A 21,808-nucleotide genomic window follows, 5' to 3' on the forward strand; every position below is an offset into this window, starting at 1 on the left:
TCAACTTTATTTCCCTGATCTGAACATTTTGGGAGGAGTCATGTAGAATCCAAGTGTTCTATTACCAATTACATAACCTATTGCAAAGGCCACTGTTCTTCTGAACTGAGTTTTGTGAAGCAATGGCTGGGACCAAATCGACGTGTGACATAGTTGATTAAAGCTGAGGAAGTGGGCCAATCAACAAAGCCATGGGTGAAGAGAGAACTGTGGACAAAAGTGTCCAATAAAGACGTTTGAAATGATTTCCAAATAAATTATACATATTGCCAATACGGAGTCACAGAAATTAAATGACTGGATTGAAAAAAAAAAAGATGTTACTCTATTTCTTCATTTTTCAATAATCTGGGCACCTCAAATAATAAAGTGGTTCAGGCCTTTCTGGATTTTCTAAAAGTCCTACCTAGAAGTGGAGAGAAAGGATGAAAGTCTTTTTCTCAATCTATAGCTAAGTAATGCAAAGCAAAACCCAACATTAATTGACTTAATGCTATGAACTATGTGAAGCCCTTTGCTCCGGATCATTTATTAAAAAAAAAAAAAAAAAAGCAGATGGAGGGGAGATGAGACAACAAGCTCTGCCATCGACATTCAGTGGGGCTTCCCTGGTGGAGCAGTGGTTGAGAGTCCGCCTGCCGATGCAGGGGAGCGGGTTCGTGCCCCGGTCCAGGAGGATCCCACGTTCCACGGAGCGGCTGGGCCCGTGAGCCATGGCCGCTGAGCCTGTGCGTCCGGAGCCTGTGCTCCGCAACGGGAGAGGCCGCAGCGGTGAGAGGCCCGCATACAGCAAAAAAAATAAAATAAAAAATAAGAAGACATTCAGGGACTTGTTATTGTTTTTCGGCAATGAACTGAGTTCTAGGTACTATTATACAAAATCTCTACAGGTCAGGTACAGGGCAGGCAAAAAGGGAAGTGGCTCAATTCCACAGAGGAAGAAACAGTCGGGAAAGGCTCTGTGGAGGAGATGACCAAAGTTGAGATTGCTATGCAAATAAGGAGCTCTGGACTAAAGGCACAAATTGCATATAGTCAGGGAGGTGTCATGGAGCATGACCTGGTTAAGGATTTCAGGAATTTCCATAAGACTGCAGAAGAATGAGAGAGAGGAAGTGGGCATTTCAAAAAGTGCCTTGTATGTCTGACGAAAAGATTTTAATTCATCAAGCAACAAGGAGTTGTTTAAGGCCTACAATGCGTAACATGGATATGTTTGTTATGTGGATTAAATTAAGCTTATTTAAGTATCAGCATAACTATGACTGCTTATGTGGTTGAATATTGATATTGAGTGGGACCTATTCTATAAATAATGTTGTGAAAACTTTATATTAATTATTACTCAGTCTTTTCAGGAAGCCTTTGATAGGAACAGTGGGGCAAAACATTACTGGCAATATATTTGCACATTCTTTACGCTAAAGCTCAAAAAGAATATGTTTTAGCTATAGGACTTGATAAAAGGAATTAAGAAATTATAAAAACCCGAACATTAGTTTATAAAGTTTCTTAAAAACTTGTGTTAATGGCCATGAGAGTTCTGCATAGGCTATTATCTCGTCCCTGACATTTTAAAATAGAGATAAATTTACTATTTCTTCCCCAAAGTGTACAAGATTTAATGAGTAGAGATTAGTGTGTCATAGAGTTACTACACTCTTGTATAAGTTAGGCATAAGATAACCTCAGGTTCCTTCAGCTCTGAAATTCTGAGACGTAGAGAATTCAAAAGAGCATGAGTTCCCAGGAGGAATCTTAGAAGTACAATTTCTCCCACAGAGGCACTACGACACTTTAATGTGAGAAATGCTACAGCTTATATCATTGAACTTTTAAAATGAAGTAGCAGCGTTCTTAGAATCAGAACAAAAGCTCTCACTATGCAGAAAAGGATATTTAATTAATTAAGAAAGAGTGCAGATACCCTTTAATATTCTAGCCTATGATAACTAGCTGAATCACTTCTGTTTTCAATTTCATAATCATGCTACTAGTATTATACCTGCATATAAATAAACTGTACAGAACACAAAACAAAGCTGTGAAAAATCACAGAAATGTTTACTAACATAATCCCAAAAAAATTTCTCCCCAGAAGATACCCTAACTAGAAAAACCTGATTTGAGTAGTTATGCTTCTTTTTAAATTTCAAAGATGAAAATAGGCATCATTTCTAAACACTGGCATCGAAATTGGAAAATGCCATAAATTTTTCTCTCCTTAAAATAAATTGTGCAACCCTAAGAATACTTGATGAGGTTGGCACAACTGTTCTCCAAGCAGAAAAATTAAAATGGAGTAGTTTAATATTTGTTCAGCAAAATTCACAACCAACCTAAGACATTAGTTATAAATGAGCAACTTGATACAAAAATAAGAGCAGAATAAAATGATAAAATTATATTGGCAATACTGTTTGGTTTTAGGAAAAATTAAATATATATAAATAATATAAACATATATACATAAGCATGCACACATAGATCTCCATTTAACAAGAATATGAGAAAAAGAAAGCAGAAAAACTAATATATGAAATAGACAAAAAAATTAAATAGACAGAATAATAATTACAAAATAATGAAGTAAACATATGACTTTTTCCAAGGGAATTTTTTCAGTGCTCTGTGATGGAATGTGGGATTGATGAATATACTTAAAAAGTAATTTGCATATATATTTATAGATCACAATTCTATTTGAATATGAAGATGTTATATACTTATTTCTATAAGTAACTTTATTATAATGAGTATTTCTTCCTAAAAGAGAAAAATACATAAAATATCTATTTTAAAAGATATTAGAATTATGGACTTTTACTTCTGGGAAGATGGAAGAGTTACACTTTCTCCTTTTCTTCTCCTTAAATACAATGGAAATGGTCAGATTTCAATAGGAAATCAATTATCATACAAGAAACAAGAATCAGAAAGATCTCTTAACTAAATGAAAAGAGACAATGAATAAATGCCAACACCAGATGAGAAGAATTTTGTAATTATCTGACAAAGATTTTAAAACAGCCATGATAAATATGTTTCAACAAGCAATAACACTCATTCTTGAAATAAATAAATAAAAAATAGAAGGTCTCAGCAAGGAAATAGAAAGCCTCAACAAGGAAATAGAAGGTATAAAAAACAACCAATTTGAAATTTTAGAACTGAAAAATGTAATAATCAAAATAAAACCTCAGTGGATGGGCTCAACAGCAGAATGGAAAGGATAGAGGAAAGAATCAGTAAACTTAAAGCTAGAACAATAAAAAATACTCAACTTGTACAACAGAGAGAAAATAGACTGAAAAAAAAAATAGCGTGTGAGGTACTTGTGAGAGTATAACAAAAATTTAACATTCATGTAATTTAGAATCCCAGGAGGAGAGGAGAAAGAGGGTAGGGATGAAAAAGTGCACAAAGAAATAATGACTGAAGACATCCTGAATTTAGCAAGAGAAAAACATACAGATTCAAGAAACTGAGCAAACCACAAACAGGTTAAACCCAAAGCATCACATGCTGAGAGACATCATAAGTTACTTCAACAATTAAGGACAAAGAAAAAAATTTGAAATAAAGAAAAAAATTTGAAATAAGGGAGAGAGAAACAAAAACCTTACTTACAGGGTAAAAACAATTAGAAACACAGTAGTAACCATAGATGTAGGAAAGAAGAGGCACAGTATTTGTCAAGTGCTAAAAGAAAAAGAACACTCAACCAAAAGTCTTATGCCTAGCAAAAACATCCTTCAGTAATGAAGGGGAAATTAGGACATTCTCAGATGAAGGAAAACTTAAGAAATTTGTTGCCAGCAAATATACCCTAAAACAAGGAATAAACAAGTTCTCTAAACAGTAAGGGTATGATAAAAAAAAAAAGAATCATGGAACAGGGGTAAGGAAGAAAGAACACAGTAAATTAAAAAAATAGGTAAATACAATAGGCTTTCCTTCTCCTCTTGAGTTTTCTAAATTATGTTTGGTGTTTGAAGCAAAAACTAGAATACTGTCTGATGTGGTTCTAAATGTATGTAGATGGAATATCTAAGGCATTTATATATCATAAATGGGGTAGGGGTAGAGGGAAAGAAAGGGAGATGAGATTTCAATATAGGTAGACTGTGATAAGTTATGAATATATAACACTGTCTAGAGCAACCACTAAAAGAGACGTGCAAAGAGATGTACTCAAAACACAAGAGATAAATCAAAATAGAAATCTTAAAAAAAATTTTAAGTAAAACACAGTAAGACAAGAAAAACCCTAGATAAATAAAAAGCAGAGAGCAAACTAAAACCAAAAAGTAAAATGGCAGACTAAAGCCCTAACATACCAATTATTACATTAAATGTAAATGGTCTAAACATACCAATTAAGACAGTGATTTGTAGAGTGGACTAAAAACATGATCTAGTTACATGCACTCTTTAAGAAACTTACTTCAAATCACCAGTATGGACAGATACTGTGAAAGGATAAAAAAATATATATCATGGAATCATTACAAAGGAAAGCATGAGTAGCTATATTAATTTTAGGTAAAGTAAACATTGTAGCAAAGAAGATTACCAAAAACAGAAAGAGACATTACATACTGATAAAAGGATAAATCCACCAAGAAGACATAATAATCTTAAATGTGTATGCACCAAAGCTGCAAAAATATGTGAGGTAAAAACTGACAGAACTGATAGGAGAAATAGACAAATTTATAACTACAGTTGGAGACATAAATATATCTTTCAAAAATGGATAGAACAAATGGACAGAAAATTAGCACGAATATAGACAAACTCAATACACTATCATCTGATGATCTAACCAACAAGGAACTAAACAACATTTTTAGAACATTCCATCCAACAATAGCAGAATAGGCATTCTCTCCAAGTGCCTGTGGAACATAAAGGATGATAGAGCATCTCCTGGGATATAAACAAATCTCAACAAATTTAAAATAATTTAAATCATAAATGTTTTCTGACCACATGAAATCAAAGTAGAAATCCATAACATAAAGATAATGGGAAAGTCTCCAAACATTTGGAAGGCAAACAATACTTCTAAATAATCCAGAATCAAAGAATAAATCTCAAAGGAAATGAAAAAGTAGATTAAACTCAATGAAAGTGAAATATAACATATAAAAATTTGTGAAACACAGCTAAAGCAGGGCTGAGAGAAAATTTTATAGCACAAAATACATATATTAAAAAAGAGAAAAAATTCTCAAACCAATTATCTAGGTTTGCATTTTCAAGAATCTAGAAAAATATTACAATAAATTCTAAGCAAGCAGAAAGAAGAAAATAATAAATACAGTGTAGAAATCAATTAACTTGAAAATATAAAAATAGAAAAAAATCAATGTAACAAAGAGTTGATTTTTTTGAAAGATCAATAAAATTGACAAACGTCCAGAAAGACTGACAAAGAAAAAGGAGAGAACATACAAATGACAAATATCATGAATGAAATAAGAGATACCACTAGAGACCCTGCAGACATCAAAAGGATAATAAAGGAGTACTATGAACAACTCCAAACACATAAATTCGACACAGATGGAATGGACAAATTCCTTGTACAAACGTACTACCAAATGCACGATCTCTCTCTATTATTTCTACAAGTTTCACAAATACATGTGAATCTAAAATTTCTAGTAATTAAAAGTTTAATTAAATACAAACAAACCAGAAAAAAACAGAAGATATTCATTACACAAAGCTGAATTCCTTGAGGTGAATAGCTGTTTACATAAGAGCACTCCTTCAAAGTTTTATTTGCTCTTTCTTGGATGAGGGGTGTGGACACCTTTTGAGCATGACAGCATTGAGAGACTGTCCTTAAAAGGATTTTAGAGCACTGTAATGTAAGCAGTTGGGAGATACTTAAGATGCATGGAGTGATGTGAAAGGGTGTATATCTTAGGTGTAGGATAAATGTATACAATGAAATAGACTCAAAGAATCTTAAGTAATAATAATAACTATCACATGTTAAGCACTTATAATGTATTAGGTTTTATATAGTTTATCGCCTATAACATTCCTGAATGGTAGATTTTTTAAATGCCTATTTTTTTAGATGTTATAATCACGGTACAAAAAATCAGTTACAGCCAAAATTGCAGAGCTAATAAGTAGATTTTTAACTTATGGCTTCACATTCTAAACACACTACGTTTCACAATACTACATTCCAGTCATGGAGGAAAGAATAAAATCTGAAATAGAATTTAAGTAAAATAAAGAATAAATTGTGGTCCCATGGTTTCAAAATGGACACTGTAGTTCCAAACATCATATTCATATTTAGCCAAAAGAGGGAGAAAAGGGGCATAGATGGAGGGAAAATGGGGAAGGTGGCTATTGTGAGCCACAGCTCTGAAGATGTTCCCTTGGTCTCATTGTCTAAAACTGTCTCACATGACCATCTCTAGCTGCATGGGTGGTTAAAAATGTTGTGAGAATCTGGCTTTCTCAGCTTCAATAGTAGAGTGAGGCAAGGAAAAGGGCTTTTAAATATTGATGTTGGGTGAAGAAACCTATAGGGATGACCACAGAATACTAAGTTATTTTTTTAATCTGGTGGAGAAATACAATAATAGTAAAGAATCTTGATTAACAAGAGAAGTGATTTCAGTGAAATAACCACAGGAGGGTTGTGAAATGTTCGTAATAGGAGACAAAAATCCATCAAATAGCATTTTACTCTTTACCTTCAGGTATCTAAAAGGAAAGCCAATGGCTGAGCTAAAAACATCTTGGTTTTCTTATTATAATGAATTGCTATGCTTGTTTAAGTTTCACCAGTAAAAGAAAAATAAGAAAATAACTTCATTTGTTCCATTGTTCATAATGTGTGCTATGAAAGTGAGCCAAAATAGCCATTTAAAGGAGAATTTTATATATAGTTTACATAACCTATCTTAAACACAATTTTCTCCTACAGCTTGTAAAGAGAATGATAGGTCAGAGAGCACAGCAAATACTTTCTAGGGTTATAAAAAGCCTTTCTTTTTTACTTTATGAGTATTCAACTCCAAGCAGTTAATGTAAAAGAATAATCTAAGTAAGTAAATTGGGCTAAGATAAAAGGGATATTTTCCTTTGTCAAATTAATTTTTCTAAGTTTTGAGTGAGTCAGTTCTTAGAATTTCAACATGTCTGTGACTACATTTGCAAAAATAAATGTAAGAATATAAAGCAATGCAATTTTACACTTCCTTCAAATAGTTTATATTTATTATCGATTAGGTGTTCATATAGTTGTAGAATCTCTTTAAATAACTTGAAAGTAATTATAACAGGAAGAAAATATGTTTTGAGATCTGAGAAACCTGTGTTGACATGCCTGCTCAGGAATCATTAGCTGGGGACCTTAATAATACTTACCTGACAGAATTACTTAGGAGTTTAAATGAGTAAATATGTAAAATCTCCAGTAAATCTTAATTCCCTTTTCTCGGAATACTTTGATGTGAGCCCTCAGATATAACTCACGAAATGTAATCATTGTGATTTAGAAAAGTACATATCTATTCATGAGGAGAATCACTCCCCAAACTAGCCTTTGAACTGACTGAACAAATAATTTAATTTGTTTTTTCTTTCTAATTTTTTAAATTAAGTAACACATCTTTAAAACTAGTTAGAATGTAGGTTTTATATTGTAATACAGGGACGCAAAATGCCAGAGGCTTAAGAAAGATAGATGCCCATTTCTCTTTAACATAAAAATCTGAAATGAGGCAGTTCAGGGCTGATGTCATGGCTCCCTGATCACGGGATCCAGGCTCTATTTTGTTTTACTAATAATACCATTTTCATAGTTCTGGATGGTTCATCCATCATCCCCTTGTTAGCACTGCAGCCAGACAAAGGAAAAAGTCAGTGAGGGGGAGAGCATGACTGTGCCCTTCTTTTAAGGACATGATCAGAAATTTGTACAAATCACTTCCACTGACATGCCATTGGCTATTAGTTAGTTATATGACTACACCTAGCTGCAAGGGAGTCAGAAAGTGCAATAATTACCTGGGTGGACACGTGCCCAATAAAAGTTATATCGCCATGTAAGAAAGGAAAAAGAAACACTAGGGAACAATTAGCAATTTCTGCCATCTCCATCAACAATGCAAAATGCATAAACATCATAATTATGCAAAGGCAATTGATAAAAGTTAAAAAAAAAAAAAAGAAAAACACTCTTCTAGACCACTGGCTGAAGCTTGACTGTGCTGAAATTTTCAACTGGACCCCACCCGCACCCCCCTCAAAAAATGTCAAAAAGTCTCAAAAATTTAATGACTAAACTTGAACAGATTCTCTAATGGAGATATTTAATGCCATGAATGATGAAACAAAGAAAGAAACAAATGAAAAGCAAAGCTTTTCTATGGCAGGCATTAGATAGAGCAACCATAAGAACTATGTCTTTTCTTACCCTTACCTCCCTCTAACACCTATTTTGTAACAACTTACTGTTAATATGTAATAAAATAAGGCAGTTTTAAAACAAATAGTGTACTAGCATATTCAAAGAAATATCTTTCAAAGAAGCCTTCTCTAAATGATGCAATGATTTTTTGAAAATTTTTGGATATTATTCTTTTGGGTTGTTTTAGATGCTAGTTTCCAAGACAGAAAACAGAATTAGTCTCATCGTTTTGTATTTGTTTTTTTTCCTTTGTTGTCCTTCCCTTCTTTGCCCAGCTCTTTCTACTTCAGTCAAAAGCAGCACTGCTTTATGCAATAGCTCAATAACCTTCTCCAAAAGGGCTGTGCCTATGTTATCAGGAAGCCAGTGGCTGTTGGAACAAGGGTCTCTGACAGATGGATCACTTGAGGTTGGGTGGGAAACTTAATGTGTGATATACTTTCACCCAACAAAATACGTATTGAGCAGCCAATGTGTCTGGCAGTGTTCTTGGTTCTGGACATGAAACGGGGAACTAAATAGATAGCATCTCTGCCCTTATTGACCTTGGAGTCTAATGAGAGGCAGATAATGAGAGGTAATTTGAGAAATATCACACACAGAGATCTCAAATTAGAATGTGATTGGTATTACAAAGAGATATGCAGGGAGAAGTATGGATCAGGGCAGGCTCCACTGAGGTAGAGATGCTGGGTTAAAACTTGGAGTTAGAATTAATTAGATGAAGATAGTGCTAGGGAAGGCGGACAGGAAGAGTGTTTCAGTTAGAGAGAGGAGCACATATAAAGGCCCTGGGGTAGGAGATTAGGAAGGAAAAGTTCAGGAAGTAAAGCAGACCAGCATTCCTGGAATGCAGAGGTGAGGCAGAGGATTAAGATTAAGCTGGATGGAGAAAGAGTGGGGACAGTGACAGCAAGGCCATATTGTTCATGTTAAAGATTTTTAATCCATACAACAATTGGAATCTGTTGAAGTATTTGAGCAGGAGAATTACATGCTGAGGTCTTTCTTTTTAAAATAACCTCACAGACCAGGGACTTTAGGGTGTGTGCAAAAACCTACAGTAGGGGACCAGTTAGGAGGCTAGCCTAGCAGTATAGGCAAGAGGAAAATGTAGACTAAAGTGTCAGAACTGGAGAGATATGGAGAGAAGTGAGCAATATTTAGTAAGTAAAACTGATATGGCTTAGTAATGGATTGAGTTTATAGGGCGAGAGAGTACAAGGTATGAGGAGACACTTGTGTTTCTGGCTTTTAAACTAGATTGATGATGATGCATTTCATGAGTTAGAGAACAGTGAGAGATGGGCTTAAAGGAAATCCACATTTGGAGTATACCTCATAGGTCAATGAGATAACCTGCAGAGGAAATGTCTATCAAAAAAAGAAGGGTATCTAAGAATCAAAACTGAATACATTTAAATTTTTATTTTCTAGATCTAGAAAGAAGAGATTGCAAAGGATATTGAAAAGGAAAGGTGAAGGATGTAGGAAGAAAACCAGGAACATATGTCTTCCTAGAAGCTAAGAAAAAAGATTATATCAAAAAAGTGAGTTTGGTCAATGGCGTTAATTGTGGCTGAAAAGTCAAGTTAAATTGAATGAAAAATTGTTCATTGGATTTGCTGGAAGGGACTTGAGCATAATTGACATATATTTGTTTGTGTGTTGCTACTTAATAAGGTTAATGACACTAAATGGCTGATCTCTGGAAAAAAATAATAAATTCTCAGAAGTTGAATTTTACTTGTCAAAGATTTACTTTACTTCATTTCCTTTGTCTTGATACAGTTTAGTGTAGAAGCATATTTCATGAATGCTGAACACAATTTAGACTTCCCAAATTATATTCCACTTTATTTCTTTATCTTATTGTTGATACTATTTAGTAAAGAGACCCACAAGAATGCATAATGACTTTTAGAAAATGCAAACAAACACATTTTGCCACAAGGTTTTTTAGTTTTCTAATTTCCAAAGGGTTATTGATGATTTGGGGTTTGTTCCTACCTTCTTATGAGTGAGCATTGTTAACTGTGTTTTGTGCTTTGTGCTTTGTTTTCAGGATTGTTTAAAAATATTCCTTATGGTTGAAGATCTGGATGCTCTAAAGAACTGGATAGTAAAAGCACAAGGCTGCTCTTGGATGGGGGTGGTTATATGTAGCACTCACACCAGCACACAGACATCCTCCGCAAAGGGCAGTCAAAGCCAGCCCCAGGGACAGGAAGAGAGGGAAATGTAAGGAGCAAGAGAGATGCTTCAGTTTGGGAGAACAAGAAATCATTAATAAAATACACTCTAAGCAGTAGCTAAACATAAATGAAAACATATGGGACCAATAACTATGAAAATGGACTGAGATGGCTTATAAGATAAGAATTGTAGAGAAACAACAGTATAGTTATGTCAATGGCTAAGTTAATGGCTATTTCTGCACTCAGAAATATTTTTTTTTTCTCATAATAGCTGTTATATCTGCTGTTAAAGTTAACTAATTTATTTGTTTTTCTCTAAATAAATGGATGAGTGTACTACGTTGTGTGTTCCTGTTTGATTCAATGATTTGTAACTGTGGTGAGTATAATCATTAAGTCTGAACTATCCCAATCAGGCATCGTTAACTGTTGCTTGACCTAGCATAAAGGAGACATAGCACAAAGGAAATGTTGCTTGTTTTATCAGTAAAATAAAGCTTCAATAGATTTGCCTTATTCTTATTGGTCCAATCTAATTAGGAGCACAAGCAATATGAAAAATGAATCCAGAAATAAATCTCTAGATTGCATTTTATTAGACTGTTTTTTGTCTGATTATAAATCTTTGATCAGAAATATAAAACAAGTTAAAAAACCAATCAAAGGTACATGAAACTCAAATCACTTTCTTCTTCTCTGGGGGAAGAATTAAGAGTAAGCAAAATAAAATGGAAATAAAGGCTACATGGAGAGCCCATGTATTTGCAAGTCAGTCCTCTCAACAAGAATGGTCATAATTCCTAATCTAAGTAATTTTTTTCTCTTGGCTTACAATTATGGAATACTTGAGTTGGAAATGACCTTGGAGATTATATCCTCTAGCTTCTTCATTGTTCACATGAGGAAATTCCTTTAGCACTAAGGAAAGTGGGCTCTCATGAAGTGGCTGCTAAATCAATGAAAGAACCCAACTCCTGTTCCTGCCCTATCCAGAACTATTTCTCTTATGCTGCACTGTCACTTTCCAGTAAGAAAAAGGAAAGATGATAAACAGCCTTTTGAAAGAGAGGTAAGATCTTAAGCATATTTGAGTAATAAACATTTCTTTAATATTCTAAAGAAAGGTAAGTCTGGATCTTACCTTTAACAGCTCTTTACAGCTGTGAAAAGTTGGTAATGAAGTATATTAACATGGAGTTCATGACTGAGGTAGGGTATGAAGAATCAAGTTATAGCACAAATTCTTCATTTTTCTAGTATCATGAACCTCTGAGAGTTCCTCCTTACTTTCATAAGCATCAGATTCAGTTATTCAATTTTATAAATAAATAACAGTGTATTTTAAAAGGACAGTTTTCATTTCTCTCTTATTTATATACCTATACTATAGTTTTTCACTTATTTTTTCAAATAGCACTGGAAAAAAAACCAGCAATCACTGTTTTCCCATTTTTTATGCAATAATTATCAGTTGGGTCGTATATATCGGGAACGATAACTATGTGAAGAAACTGGGTACGCAAAGATGAAAAACACAATGCCCATGCCTTCTAGACGGGGCAGCAGGGAGTAAATGGCTTAACATGTTCTACTGATAAAAGAAGGAACAGTCCTGGATGGCTAGAACATAGGAACCATGGAGAGAGTTAAGGAGACAAGGAGGCATGCTATGGTAGGGAGGCAGTGTTGGAAAAGATTTATGACCCTGAAGCTTTGTGTGTCCATCAAACTTTAGAGCGCAGCAAGGACCTGAAAAAAAACTGCTGAAAGGCTGGGGAGTTCCCAGTATCTCTCAGTAGGAAGAATCTTCTGAAGAACTCTTTTAGGGAGATAACCTCTAATGCCTGAGCTTTAACTTAATGAAGAAACTAACCTTTAAGGGAACTAATAAAAAACTGGGAAATTCCTCATGATGTGAGAGTTCCCTTAGTTCATACCTTCCCTCACCCCAACCCCAACTGGTTTCACAGTGTATTAAATATTCGCAGGTGGTAAAGCAAAGATCGAATAATTCATACAATTTAGTGAAAGCTGGCAATGATGTGCACCTAACATGAAGGTGAAAATAAGATTTCAACAGGTATAAAGTAAAATATGCAAGATGACAAATACATGCAACACAATATACCTTTTTACTAATACAAAACACAACTAATAAAAATTATTTGGTACCATTTCAAAAACTCTTTTAATAAATAGGATCCTAATGCTTTGATCAATAATTGCTATGTTCTTTTAGCATTCTGACCTAATTTGGTTTTTATATTGTATCTAGTTTTTCCTATACAAAGTTAACTTTATTGTTGCCCCTAGACTCTTTTGTAAATAAGATGGAAGTCTCAAAGGTTTTAATTATCTCAGTCAAACAGGAGTTACTAGTTTTTCTAACACTAGTACTTGAATTCTAATATCTTCCCAAATTGGGCTTTGTATTTTTTCATTTGAATTCACTGTTCTAGATGAGGCTCCGGAAATTCTACCTTTTTGAGTCTATGAGCTAGGATTTAGTATCTATCCAAAAAAGACGAAATAATTTAGGAAGCAGTTAGATAATTAAGCTGGTTTAGGTAAAATCTTCTAAAACCTAATAGACATCATTAAAAATAAACTAAGAGGGCTTCCCTGGTGGTGCAGTGGTTGAGAGTCCGCCTGCTGATGCAGGGGACACGGGTTCGTGCCCCGGTCCGGGAAGATCCCACATGCTGCGGAGCGGCTGGGCCCGTGAGCCATGGCCGCTGAGCCTGGGCGTCCGGAGCCTGTGCTCTGCAACGGGACAGGCCACAACAGTGAGAGGCCCGCGTACCGCAAAAAAAAAAAAAAAAAAAAAAATCTGCTGGTATATGTCCTGACAAATACACAATAACTATGGTGAATAAAATTACAACACACACTGTTCTTTGAATAGAGATGTTCAGCGGACTACGTGCAACATATCCAAATAGCCCAATTAAAGTAGTAGGAGAAGCACATGAAGGAAACAATTGCTGCAGTGTTGTATGCTGGAGAGGAAAAGCACAGCTTTTTACACAACTTTTAAAATGTAATGTACATGACAGCAAAGCCAAATGTCAAAGGAACAACCAAATGTCAACAAGGAGAAGCACACGGTGGGCTGGGACACCACCGTTGAGGGCAAGTAACCCTAAAATACAACAAGGTTCCTTTGTGTCCCTGCAGATCCTTCTTTTTTTTTTTTTTTTTTTTTTGCGGTACGCGGGCCTCTCACTGTTGTGGCCTCTCCCGTTGCAGGGCACAGGCTCCGGTGGGATCTTCCCAGACCAGGGCACGAACCCGCGTCCCCTGAATCGGCAGGTGGACTCTCAACCACTGCATCACCAGGGAAGCCCAGATCCTTCTTTTTAATCAAGAGTGGAGTCCAATTTTCACCATCTTGGTAAATTCAAGATAGGGATACCTCATGGGGTCCAGATGCCAGTGGATGAGACGAACCCCGTGTCATACCTAGTCCAAGATGTGATGGAGACTGAGTGAATTGCAGCCTTTTCCATGTGTCAGGATTGTGATGGTGTAGCTCTGCCGGGTCTGAGATCTCAGACTCAGAATTTGTTTAATCTAATTCCACAATATGTGTAGGTCCCCTCATGACAATTGCAAAACCTCTAAACCCATCTTAAATTGTATATATTAAACCAAATCTCTTAATGCATCTTACCAAGCTGTGGTCTGCTGTCACCAACTTAGAATAATTCTACCTCTCCATACTCAAACCTCAGGTTTAAAGTGCCTCTTTCCTGAGAGTAAAAGTCTGAATTAACCTGTGACTGTCCAACAATCTTCCTTTCACTATAGGCACCAAGGCTCAGTGGAGGGGAGAAACCATTCCTCACCTCTCATTTCTGACACTGAGGGTAAAAATGAAACAGAGCATTTTCTAGTTACCTAAAAACTACTCAGAAAACTTTTTATTCACTCAAAGCTGTAGAAGAAATCATAACTTGCATATTACAACATTCTGAAAAACTGTTTGAGTCAAAAATTACATTTAATTTTCACTATAAACAAAGTTTTTTTCCTCCCCAAAGGCAAAACCAACACAAAAATGTGTTTTGGGGACTACTTTACTTCTATGCTGACTGAATACTGATAATGCAATATAATGCTGTTATTAGTCTTTATGTAGTGAATAAAGTTTTTTAAGTAGAGGATAAGGTAGACGTGTCACAGGAAAATGAAACGATCTGTATTTCAAGCTGTTACTTTTATTCTTGCTTTGCAGTTACAATATAGATATTTTGTCAAATGTCCTCAGACTCCTCAGTTTGACAAATGGTATTTTACTCCCTGTCCTTCTCTAAGACATTTTTACCTGTTCCATTGTTCTAAAATGTATCATTCATAAAGGAGAACTCTAATAGAAAAATGTGTCACACAAAATAAATAACAAAGCCTCCAATTCCCAACTGGTTTAAACAGTAAGGCTTCATGACAACCTGTCAACATCCTATTATTGATGGCTTTGTTACAAGTCTTATGGAGTGTTTTGTGGTAAATCTGAAGATTGCATGTTCAATTCAACTACCTCTTTCTTTGCCTCTCCTCTGGTCTCCTCCTCTGCCCACAGAAAAACTAAGGCAATTAAGCAAAGTTATAATTCTAATTATCAAGCAGCTATTAAAAGAAATGACATTTATTTCACTCTGAAAATCTGATGTAATAAGCACATGAAGAAGTTCTACATTAAGCAAGCTTTCTCTCCACTGAAAGTAGGTCAGGTAACAAAAAATAAAACAGAATTCAGAAATTAAACTAATGGCTTACAGTCAATCAAAATGCACTTTTTACATTCTAAGTCCGTGAGTCCCTTAGGGCAGGGCACTCACATCATCTATCACTCACTGGAGAATGTCCAAACTAAGGGCCTTTGAGAGGACTAGAAACTTCTCACCAAGTCATCCTTGCTGAGTACTACTTTGTCACACTAGAGAAAAAAACCTGCAATGCCACTTTGCAGAGTTCCCAGAAAAGTTTAGCATTTCTGGAATTCCAAATAAATGTTGTTAATTTAAAGGAATAACTTTCACTGTCAGACAACAATGATAAATGAAACTAATAAAAACATACACTGAGCTTGGAAATTTCCTCATGAAAATAACAATTTCTAGATTAACACCACACACTTCCTTTTTGGTGGTATTCTTGTTTTTTTCTGAGTCCTTAACCTCAAACCTTCTTTCATCTTGTATTTGCCCACATCTGGATAAAGAGGAAATTCACTGTTTAAGAGTTCTCTTTAATCCTTCTGTCTGTCTTTATCTGGTCTGCGACAGCTTGAAAATGAGCCCGTGACAACAGCTATTTTGTAATGGATAACCTGTCTCCCAATGACATTATCTGGAATGACTTGACTTACACAAACTAATTCATCTACATCTCTGCATCACATAGGTCAATTTCTTCTTTTCCTAATGATCAGTAATTCATTCTTATTCAACCAACATTCAGACTTTATACCAAAGTATGCATTCGTTTATTCCACATTAGCTCTTTAGTTTATTGTCGACTTCAGGGAAAGATCGACTTACCTGGTATACACCATCTCCTGGACCTGCCGCTCCCAATAGGCATTTCATAGCCTTTGGGGTTGAATAGTATTTAATCTCTGCTGTGGCCTTAATGATTCCATCACAGTAGACATTGACATTGACAGAGCCAGCAGGAAAATCTTATAAAACACAAAGAGAGAGTTAGGAACTGAGTCTATAAATGCATGTACCACAGTATTATATCTCTTAGAGAATATGAAGTCAGGCTTTAAGAATTCATAACAATTTTACTAGCTTTTAACACTTAATTGTTTTCTTTTTTTATCCTTAGTAGTTAGAAACCACAAAATAGAATATGTAATTTTGCACTTCATTGTTTAAAAAAAACTTAAAGGATTAAAACATATGTTAAAATTATAATAAAAGCAAAACACTAAATCTTTTCTCCTTATCTTCTAACCTCCATTTTTTTGGAGTAATCTATAATCATATCTACATATTACTTTGAATTTACAACAGTAAAGTCATTCATTAAAAGTTAAGTATTTGTTATTAATCTGAGGAAGAAAGTTCCCATTAATTACAGGAAAGTTTCTTAGAATTGTTTGGAAAAAGAAAGAGTAGAGTTGATTGAAATTACAGAACTTTTATTCAATTGATAACAATGAAAAACCCTTGGGAAGGCAAGGTTTAATGCCCTGTTATTTAAGTACTATTTACCCCATCCATTCATCCTTTTTGTGAATTAGTTGTTCAAGGTGACTGATACACCCCATTGTAAATTTTGCTGTAACACATCAAGAAAGTTAAAGTTACCTGAGACTGTTGTGCGTGCTCTCTATGAAAGAATAACACTAAATAATCACTTCAATGGAAAGGTTGTGTTTTATTGTAACAAAATTAAACAAAATTTAGCTCTTTAAATTCATTCACAGAACACACTTTAAAAACTTTCACTCTTTGTCACAGAGATATTTCCAAATTCTCCTGGAAAATTGTCATGCAAACATCCGGGGTTTGGAATAAGCCATTAAGTGCAAGCCACCTGATGAAACCACCTGATGAAATGTTGAATATTTAAAAGTTCTTAAGGTTTAAGCATTAATTTTACTTTATCTTCTGAAGAGGATAAAGGACCTCTTATAATATTGCTCAGGAAAATTTAAAGCCAACATAACAATCTTATATTTAACTAGATCAAGAAGCTAAAATTTCCTCCTCTCATATTGCTTGACTAGACACTTAACCTGTATTATAAAGAAAATATATGTAGAAAAGTTCTCTCTTCCAAAAGTAAGTATTCATCCAATAGAGAATGTAAGAGAAATCTCAAAAAAACTGAAAGTTGTAAAGTACACCTCATCAGCTACAGCTGTGTGCACATAGTAAAGGGGGTTCTGGAGTTACTGGAGTGAAATGAAGTCAATTTCAGTAGATTTCATAAAGATGATTTTGAAAGAAAATATTGACTTTGTTTATCAGAAAAGAGATTAGGAGTTTTATGATGGGATGTTAACCTTCTGAAAGAAAGTCAGGTGATAAATCACGAAAGATATATGGTGAGAATATTTGCTTGGGACTTCTTTGATATAGGATACTTAAAATATTCTAATTTCTTTAAAAGTTAACATGAGAATAAACTTATTTATTCCTGATATCCTGGTCAGCATAATTGTACTTTAACATAATTTTGTTTTTCTTTGAATTGTTACCAAGCTCAAAAGAGACACACATTTAAAAAGTATATTAGTATGGGCTTCCCTGGTGGCGCAGTGGTTGGGAGTCTGGCTGCCGATGCAGGGGACACGGGTTCGTGCCCCGGTCTGGGAGGATCCCACGTGCCGCGGAGCGGCTGGGCCCGTGAGCCTTGGCCACTGGGCCTGCGCGTCCAGAGCCTGTGCTCTACAGCACGAGGGGCCACAACAGTGAGAGGCCCGCATACCGCAAAAAAAAAAAACAAAAAAAAACAAAAGTATATTAGTATGGCAAAATGTTGGGTTGAGTAGAGAAGATTTTGAGTTCTGAGAACTATAAGAAGAAGACCTCAGAGTATTTGATATACCTCAATGCTGAAAGTCTATTAACACACACACATACACACTTATTTATAATGGTTAAGAGGAGGTCTCCAAAGAAGTAAAGAATTCTAGTTGGTCTTAGAGGGGTACCCTTCTCTAACAGAAAATGCTAGTTGCCTACCCCGATGTCTTCCTTTTAGAAACAGAATTCTGATTTTATTTCTTGCTAGGCACGTTGCTGATCAACTTAAAAGACCAGATTTTCTATTCTTCCTTTCAGCTATATATGACCTTGGGATTAAGTTCTGACTAATGAAATATCAGCAGATATGTCTTACAGAGACCTTTTTAGTTTAATGAGGCCCTCTCCATTTCTTTATCCCAGTGGTGTGCTGATAAATGGACTCTCAGAAAGAAAAAAAAAAAGCACTGATGCTTTTTTTTCTACACATAGTTTTGCCAACTTCTGTGGTATAAATATTCCCACCATGGCCAATTTCAAGCTACCAAGGTGTTACGGACAGAATTTTGTTTCCCCCAAATTCATATGCTGAAGCCTTAACCCCCAATATGACTGTATCTGGAGATAAGGCCTTTAAGGAGGTAATTAAGGTTAAATTGAGGTCATAATGATGGGGCCCTTATCTAATAAGGATTTATGAGAAGAGACACCAGAAGTGCATGTGCACAGAGAAAAGGCCATGTGAGGACAGAGGAAGAAGGTGGCCACCATCCAGTCTGTGGTATTTTATTATGGCAGCCCAAGAATACTAGTGCACAAGGGAATATCACTGAATGTGAAGTAGGGAAGAGATGTGTAGAATTGCATTTTGCAACCTGAAATGCAATGGTTCCAGCACACCTTGCTTCATCACATTGCTTGGAATATAGGGTGTGATAGCAAGAGGCTTAGAGGTCATCTTGTTCCATGATGATTATGACCACACCCTAGGGACTATGGAATGATGACTAGAAATAAGCCTGCATCTGGGACAGTACTGTGAAGTTGCCATACCAGCCCTCAACACCAGCTAGACTCAGTACAGGAAGCTCTGGGTATAGCACAAGAGAACATTTACAGAGAGCAAACCACATTTTAAGTAATGTGACTGATTGAGCCACGAGCCAGGTGATCAGAAATGAAGTCACATGAGCAGTTTTCCTAGACTGGAAAGAGACTGACAGATGGAGGCCATCTCCTGAACCTGAGGCATCAACATTCTTCCAAAGAACCCTGAGAGTGGGGAAGGGTCCCTGGTATGTTTCCACTTTAGGGTTAGATCCTCCATTTTAATTTGGTATTCAAAGAAGTAGCACAAAAAATTTTTAAAGGCTTAAATCTTTATAGACTATTATTAGATGGTCTGAGATACTGACTGAGATCATTTCCTGTCCTGGAAGTCACCACTGGGTACAGGGACTATACATGAGATGACATAGAATTAGGAATGCTCCTAAGCATGACTGCCCAAGAATGAAAGGGGACAAATTTTATATCAAGAGATGTAAATAGAAGACTAGGAGGAGAGAGGGGGCAATACGAGGAGTATAGTATTTATAGAGAAAGATGGTCCCCTCAATTCTTTTCCCCAAAAGGAAGAGAAGGAAGTTTTTAAATGGTTTATCACCCCCCATTCAGAAGCTGAATGTGAGTTATTCCAGAAAAGCCACTCATGTTTAAGGGATTTGCTAGAGAGACAGAGTGACACTTTGTTCCTCAGTTGGATGTTCAGTGTTGTCTTATACATTGTCTCCCTCATCTCCAAACATCCTATAAAGGAGGACTTAAAATGTAAGTTGAGAAGCTATTTTATCAATAAGAAAACTGAGGCACAGAAAGATCAAGAGACTTGTCTAAAGTTACCCAGTAAATGGTTCAATACAGAATAAAAACAGCCCTCTTGGCCACCAGTTAAGTGTTTCCTTAACTACACTGCGGATTCTGCACAGATCACTAGCCTCGAAGAGCACACTGGGCACTCCCTCTTACTCCGTAATTGGTGTAGAGCAAAAGGAACTCTATTGTACGGTCAGTCCTGCCCAATCAAACTTCCTGAGATATGTTCATTGGATATGTTCCAATGAAGCAACTAAAATATGGATACTGCAACTGAATTTTAAATTTCATTGAATTATAACAAAGTTTAAATAACCAGATGTGGCCAATGGCTAACATATTGGGCAGTGCGGTTCCAAAGAGTAGTTTCTCCAGCTGTGGTTTGTGACCCATTAATTCGTCACGACATCAACTTAGTAGGTTCTAACACTGAAAAAATGAAAAGAAATAAAATATCTTTCCCTCTACTTATATTACCCAAATGTTCCTGCATGTTGTCTACTTCTTCATTATAGCCCTTAACATATTAATCATAGTTATATAAAATTCCCTGTCTAATAATTCCAACATCTGTGTCACATCTGTCTGGTGTGATGTGTGTTTTATCTCTCTAGACTATGTTTTTTCCTGGCTTCTTGGCATGCTTTGTAACTTTTTTGTTGAAAACCAGACATGCTGTATCAGATGTAAGAAATGAAACAGGTAAGTGTGTATTGAGAGTAATCTGTGTAGAAGTTAGGCTGTATTTACTGTTTGCTGTAGCTGTGGGTACCAGAGTCTTCAAATTCCTCTACTGTCCTTGTCCTTGTCTTCCCTCCTGACTTTGTGCTTCCCTAAGTACTCCTCCTTAGAAAGATTCTGCATCTTGCATACTTTCAACTGTAAGCCACTGCCATTACACTGGAACCCTGCTGTGGTGATGGTCAGGTTGGGGGAAGGGGAAGCAGTCTAATCTTATGATTAAATCAGTCTTTTAGTGGGCCTGTGTCTTTCAGCTGTGACCTTCACAAGTGTTTCTGCTGTGGCATAGCTTTCCCTTCCCCACCTTAAGTGAGACGTGAGGGCTAGAGGGGGTTACAACAGGATGGATGCCCTTCCTCAGCTGGGATGAGGCTCTGGTAAAGTGGTTTCCCCTGAAAAGTAGACCTCTGTTATGGAGAACATACTGGGAGTATTTCACCATTAGTCTTCTTCTGATCTAGCAGAGCCCTTCAGGGGATCTTTCTCAGATCTTCACTGTGTGAACCTGATGGGGTTCCTGGTGGTAAATTCCACAAAATTATAGGTGCCTCTTAAGACTACAGCCCCCGGGAGTTTCTTACTTTCAAGCTAGTCCACACTCAGCTTCCAGCAATTCATCAGAATTACCATCGAAGTGCTCCTACCAGTTTACGGCTCCAGTGACTTCTGCTCCAGGTAAGCAGATCTCAGATGTCAGTCTTGATTTACCTTTCTCTCCAGATTTTGGGATGGTTGTTTACCCTACAACCTTAGTTCTCCAATGACTTCAAGAAAAGCCACTGATTTTCAGTTTGTTCGGCTTTTTCTTGTTGTAAGAATGGGAGGGGCAACTTCCAAGCTCTTTACATGTCAGGGCTGAAACCATCAGTCTAAGTATTGCTTTTAAAACTTTTGTTTTCATTACGTTTTCATACGTATGTACTGGGTCATAATGTAAAATGTAGCTCTTGCTAGGGTTCAAAAAACTTCAAGAAACTGTGCCTTGAGGCAGAGAAAGTAAGACCGTTTCTGCTGAGGCATGTCCCATACGTATTCCCATGATTATTCATGGAACTATA

General features: G+C 35.9%; 1 protein-coding gene across 4 annotated transcripts in view; it reads right to left on the reverse strand.

Moving 5' to 3' along the window:
* Window positions 1–21,808, reverse strand: part of BANK1 (B cell scaffold protein with ankyrin repeats 1) — a 317,778-nt gene that overhangs the window by 201,810 nt on the left and 94,160 nt on the right. For all 4 annotated transcript variants that reach the window (XM_067736857.1, XM_067736855.1, XM_067736858.1 and 1 more), the window contains exon 5: window positions 16,194–16,333. In XM_067736857.1, coding sequence (XP_067592958.1) covers window positions 16,194–16,333 — 140 coding nt within the window. The remainder of the gene's footprint in view (window positions 1–16,193; window positions 16,334–21,808) is intronic.

This window comes from Pseudorca crassidens, chromosome 4 (assembly GCF_039906515.1).
Source record: "Pseudorca crassidens isolate mPseCra1 chromosome 4, mPseCra1.hap1, whole genome shotgun sequence".
Taxonomy (NCBI): domain Eukaryota; kingdom Metazoa; phylum Chordata; class Mammalia; order Artiodactyla; family Delphinidae; genus Pseudorca; species Pseudorca crassidens.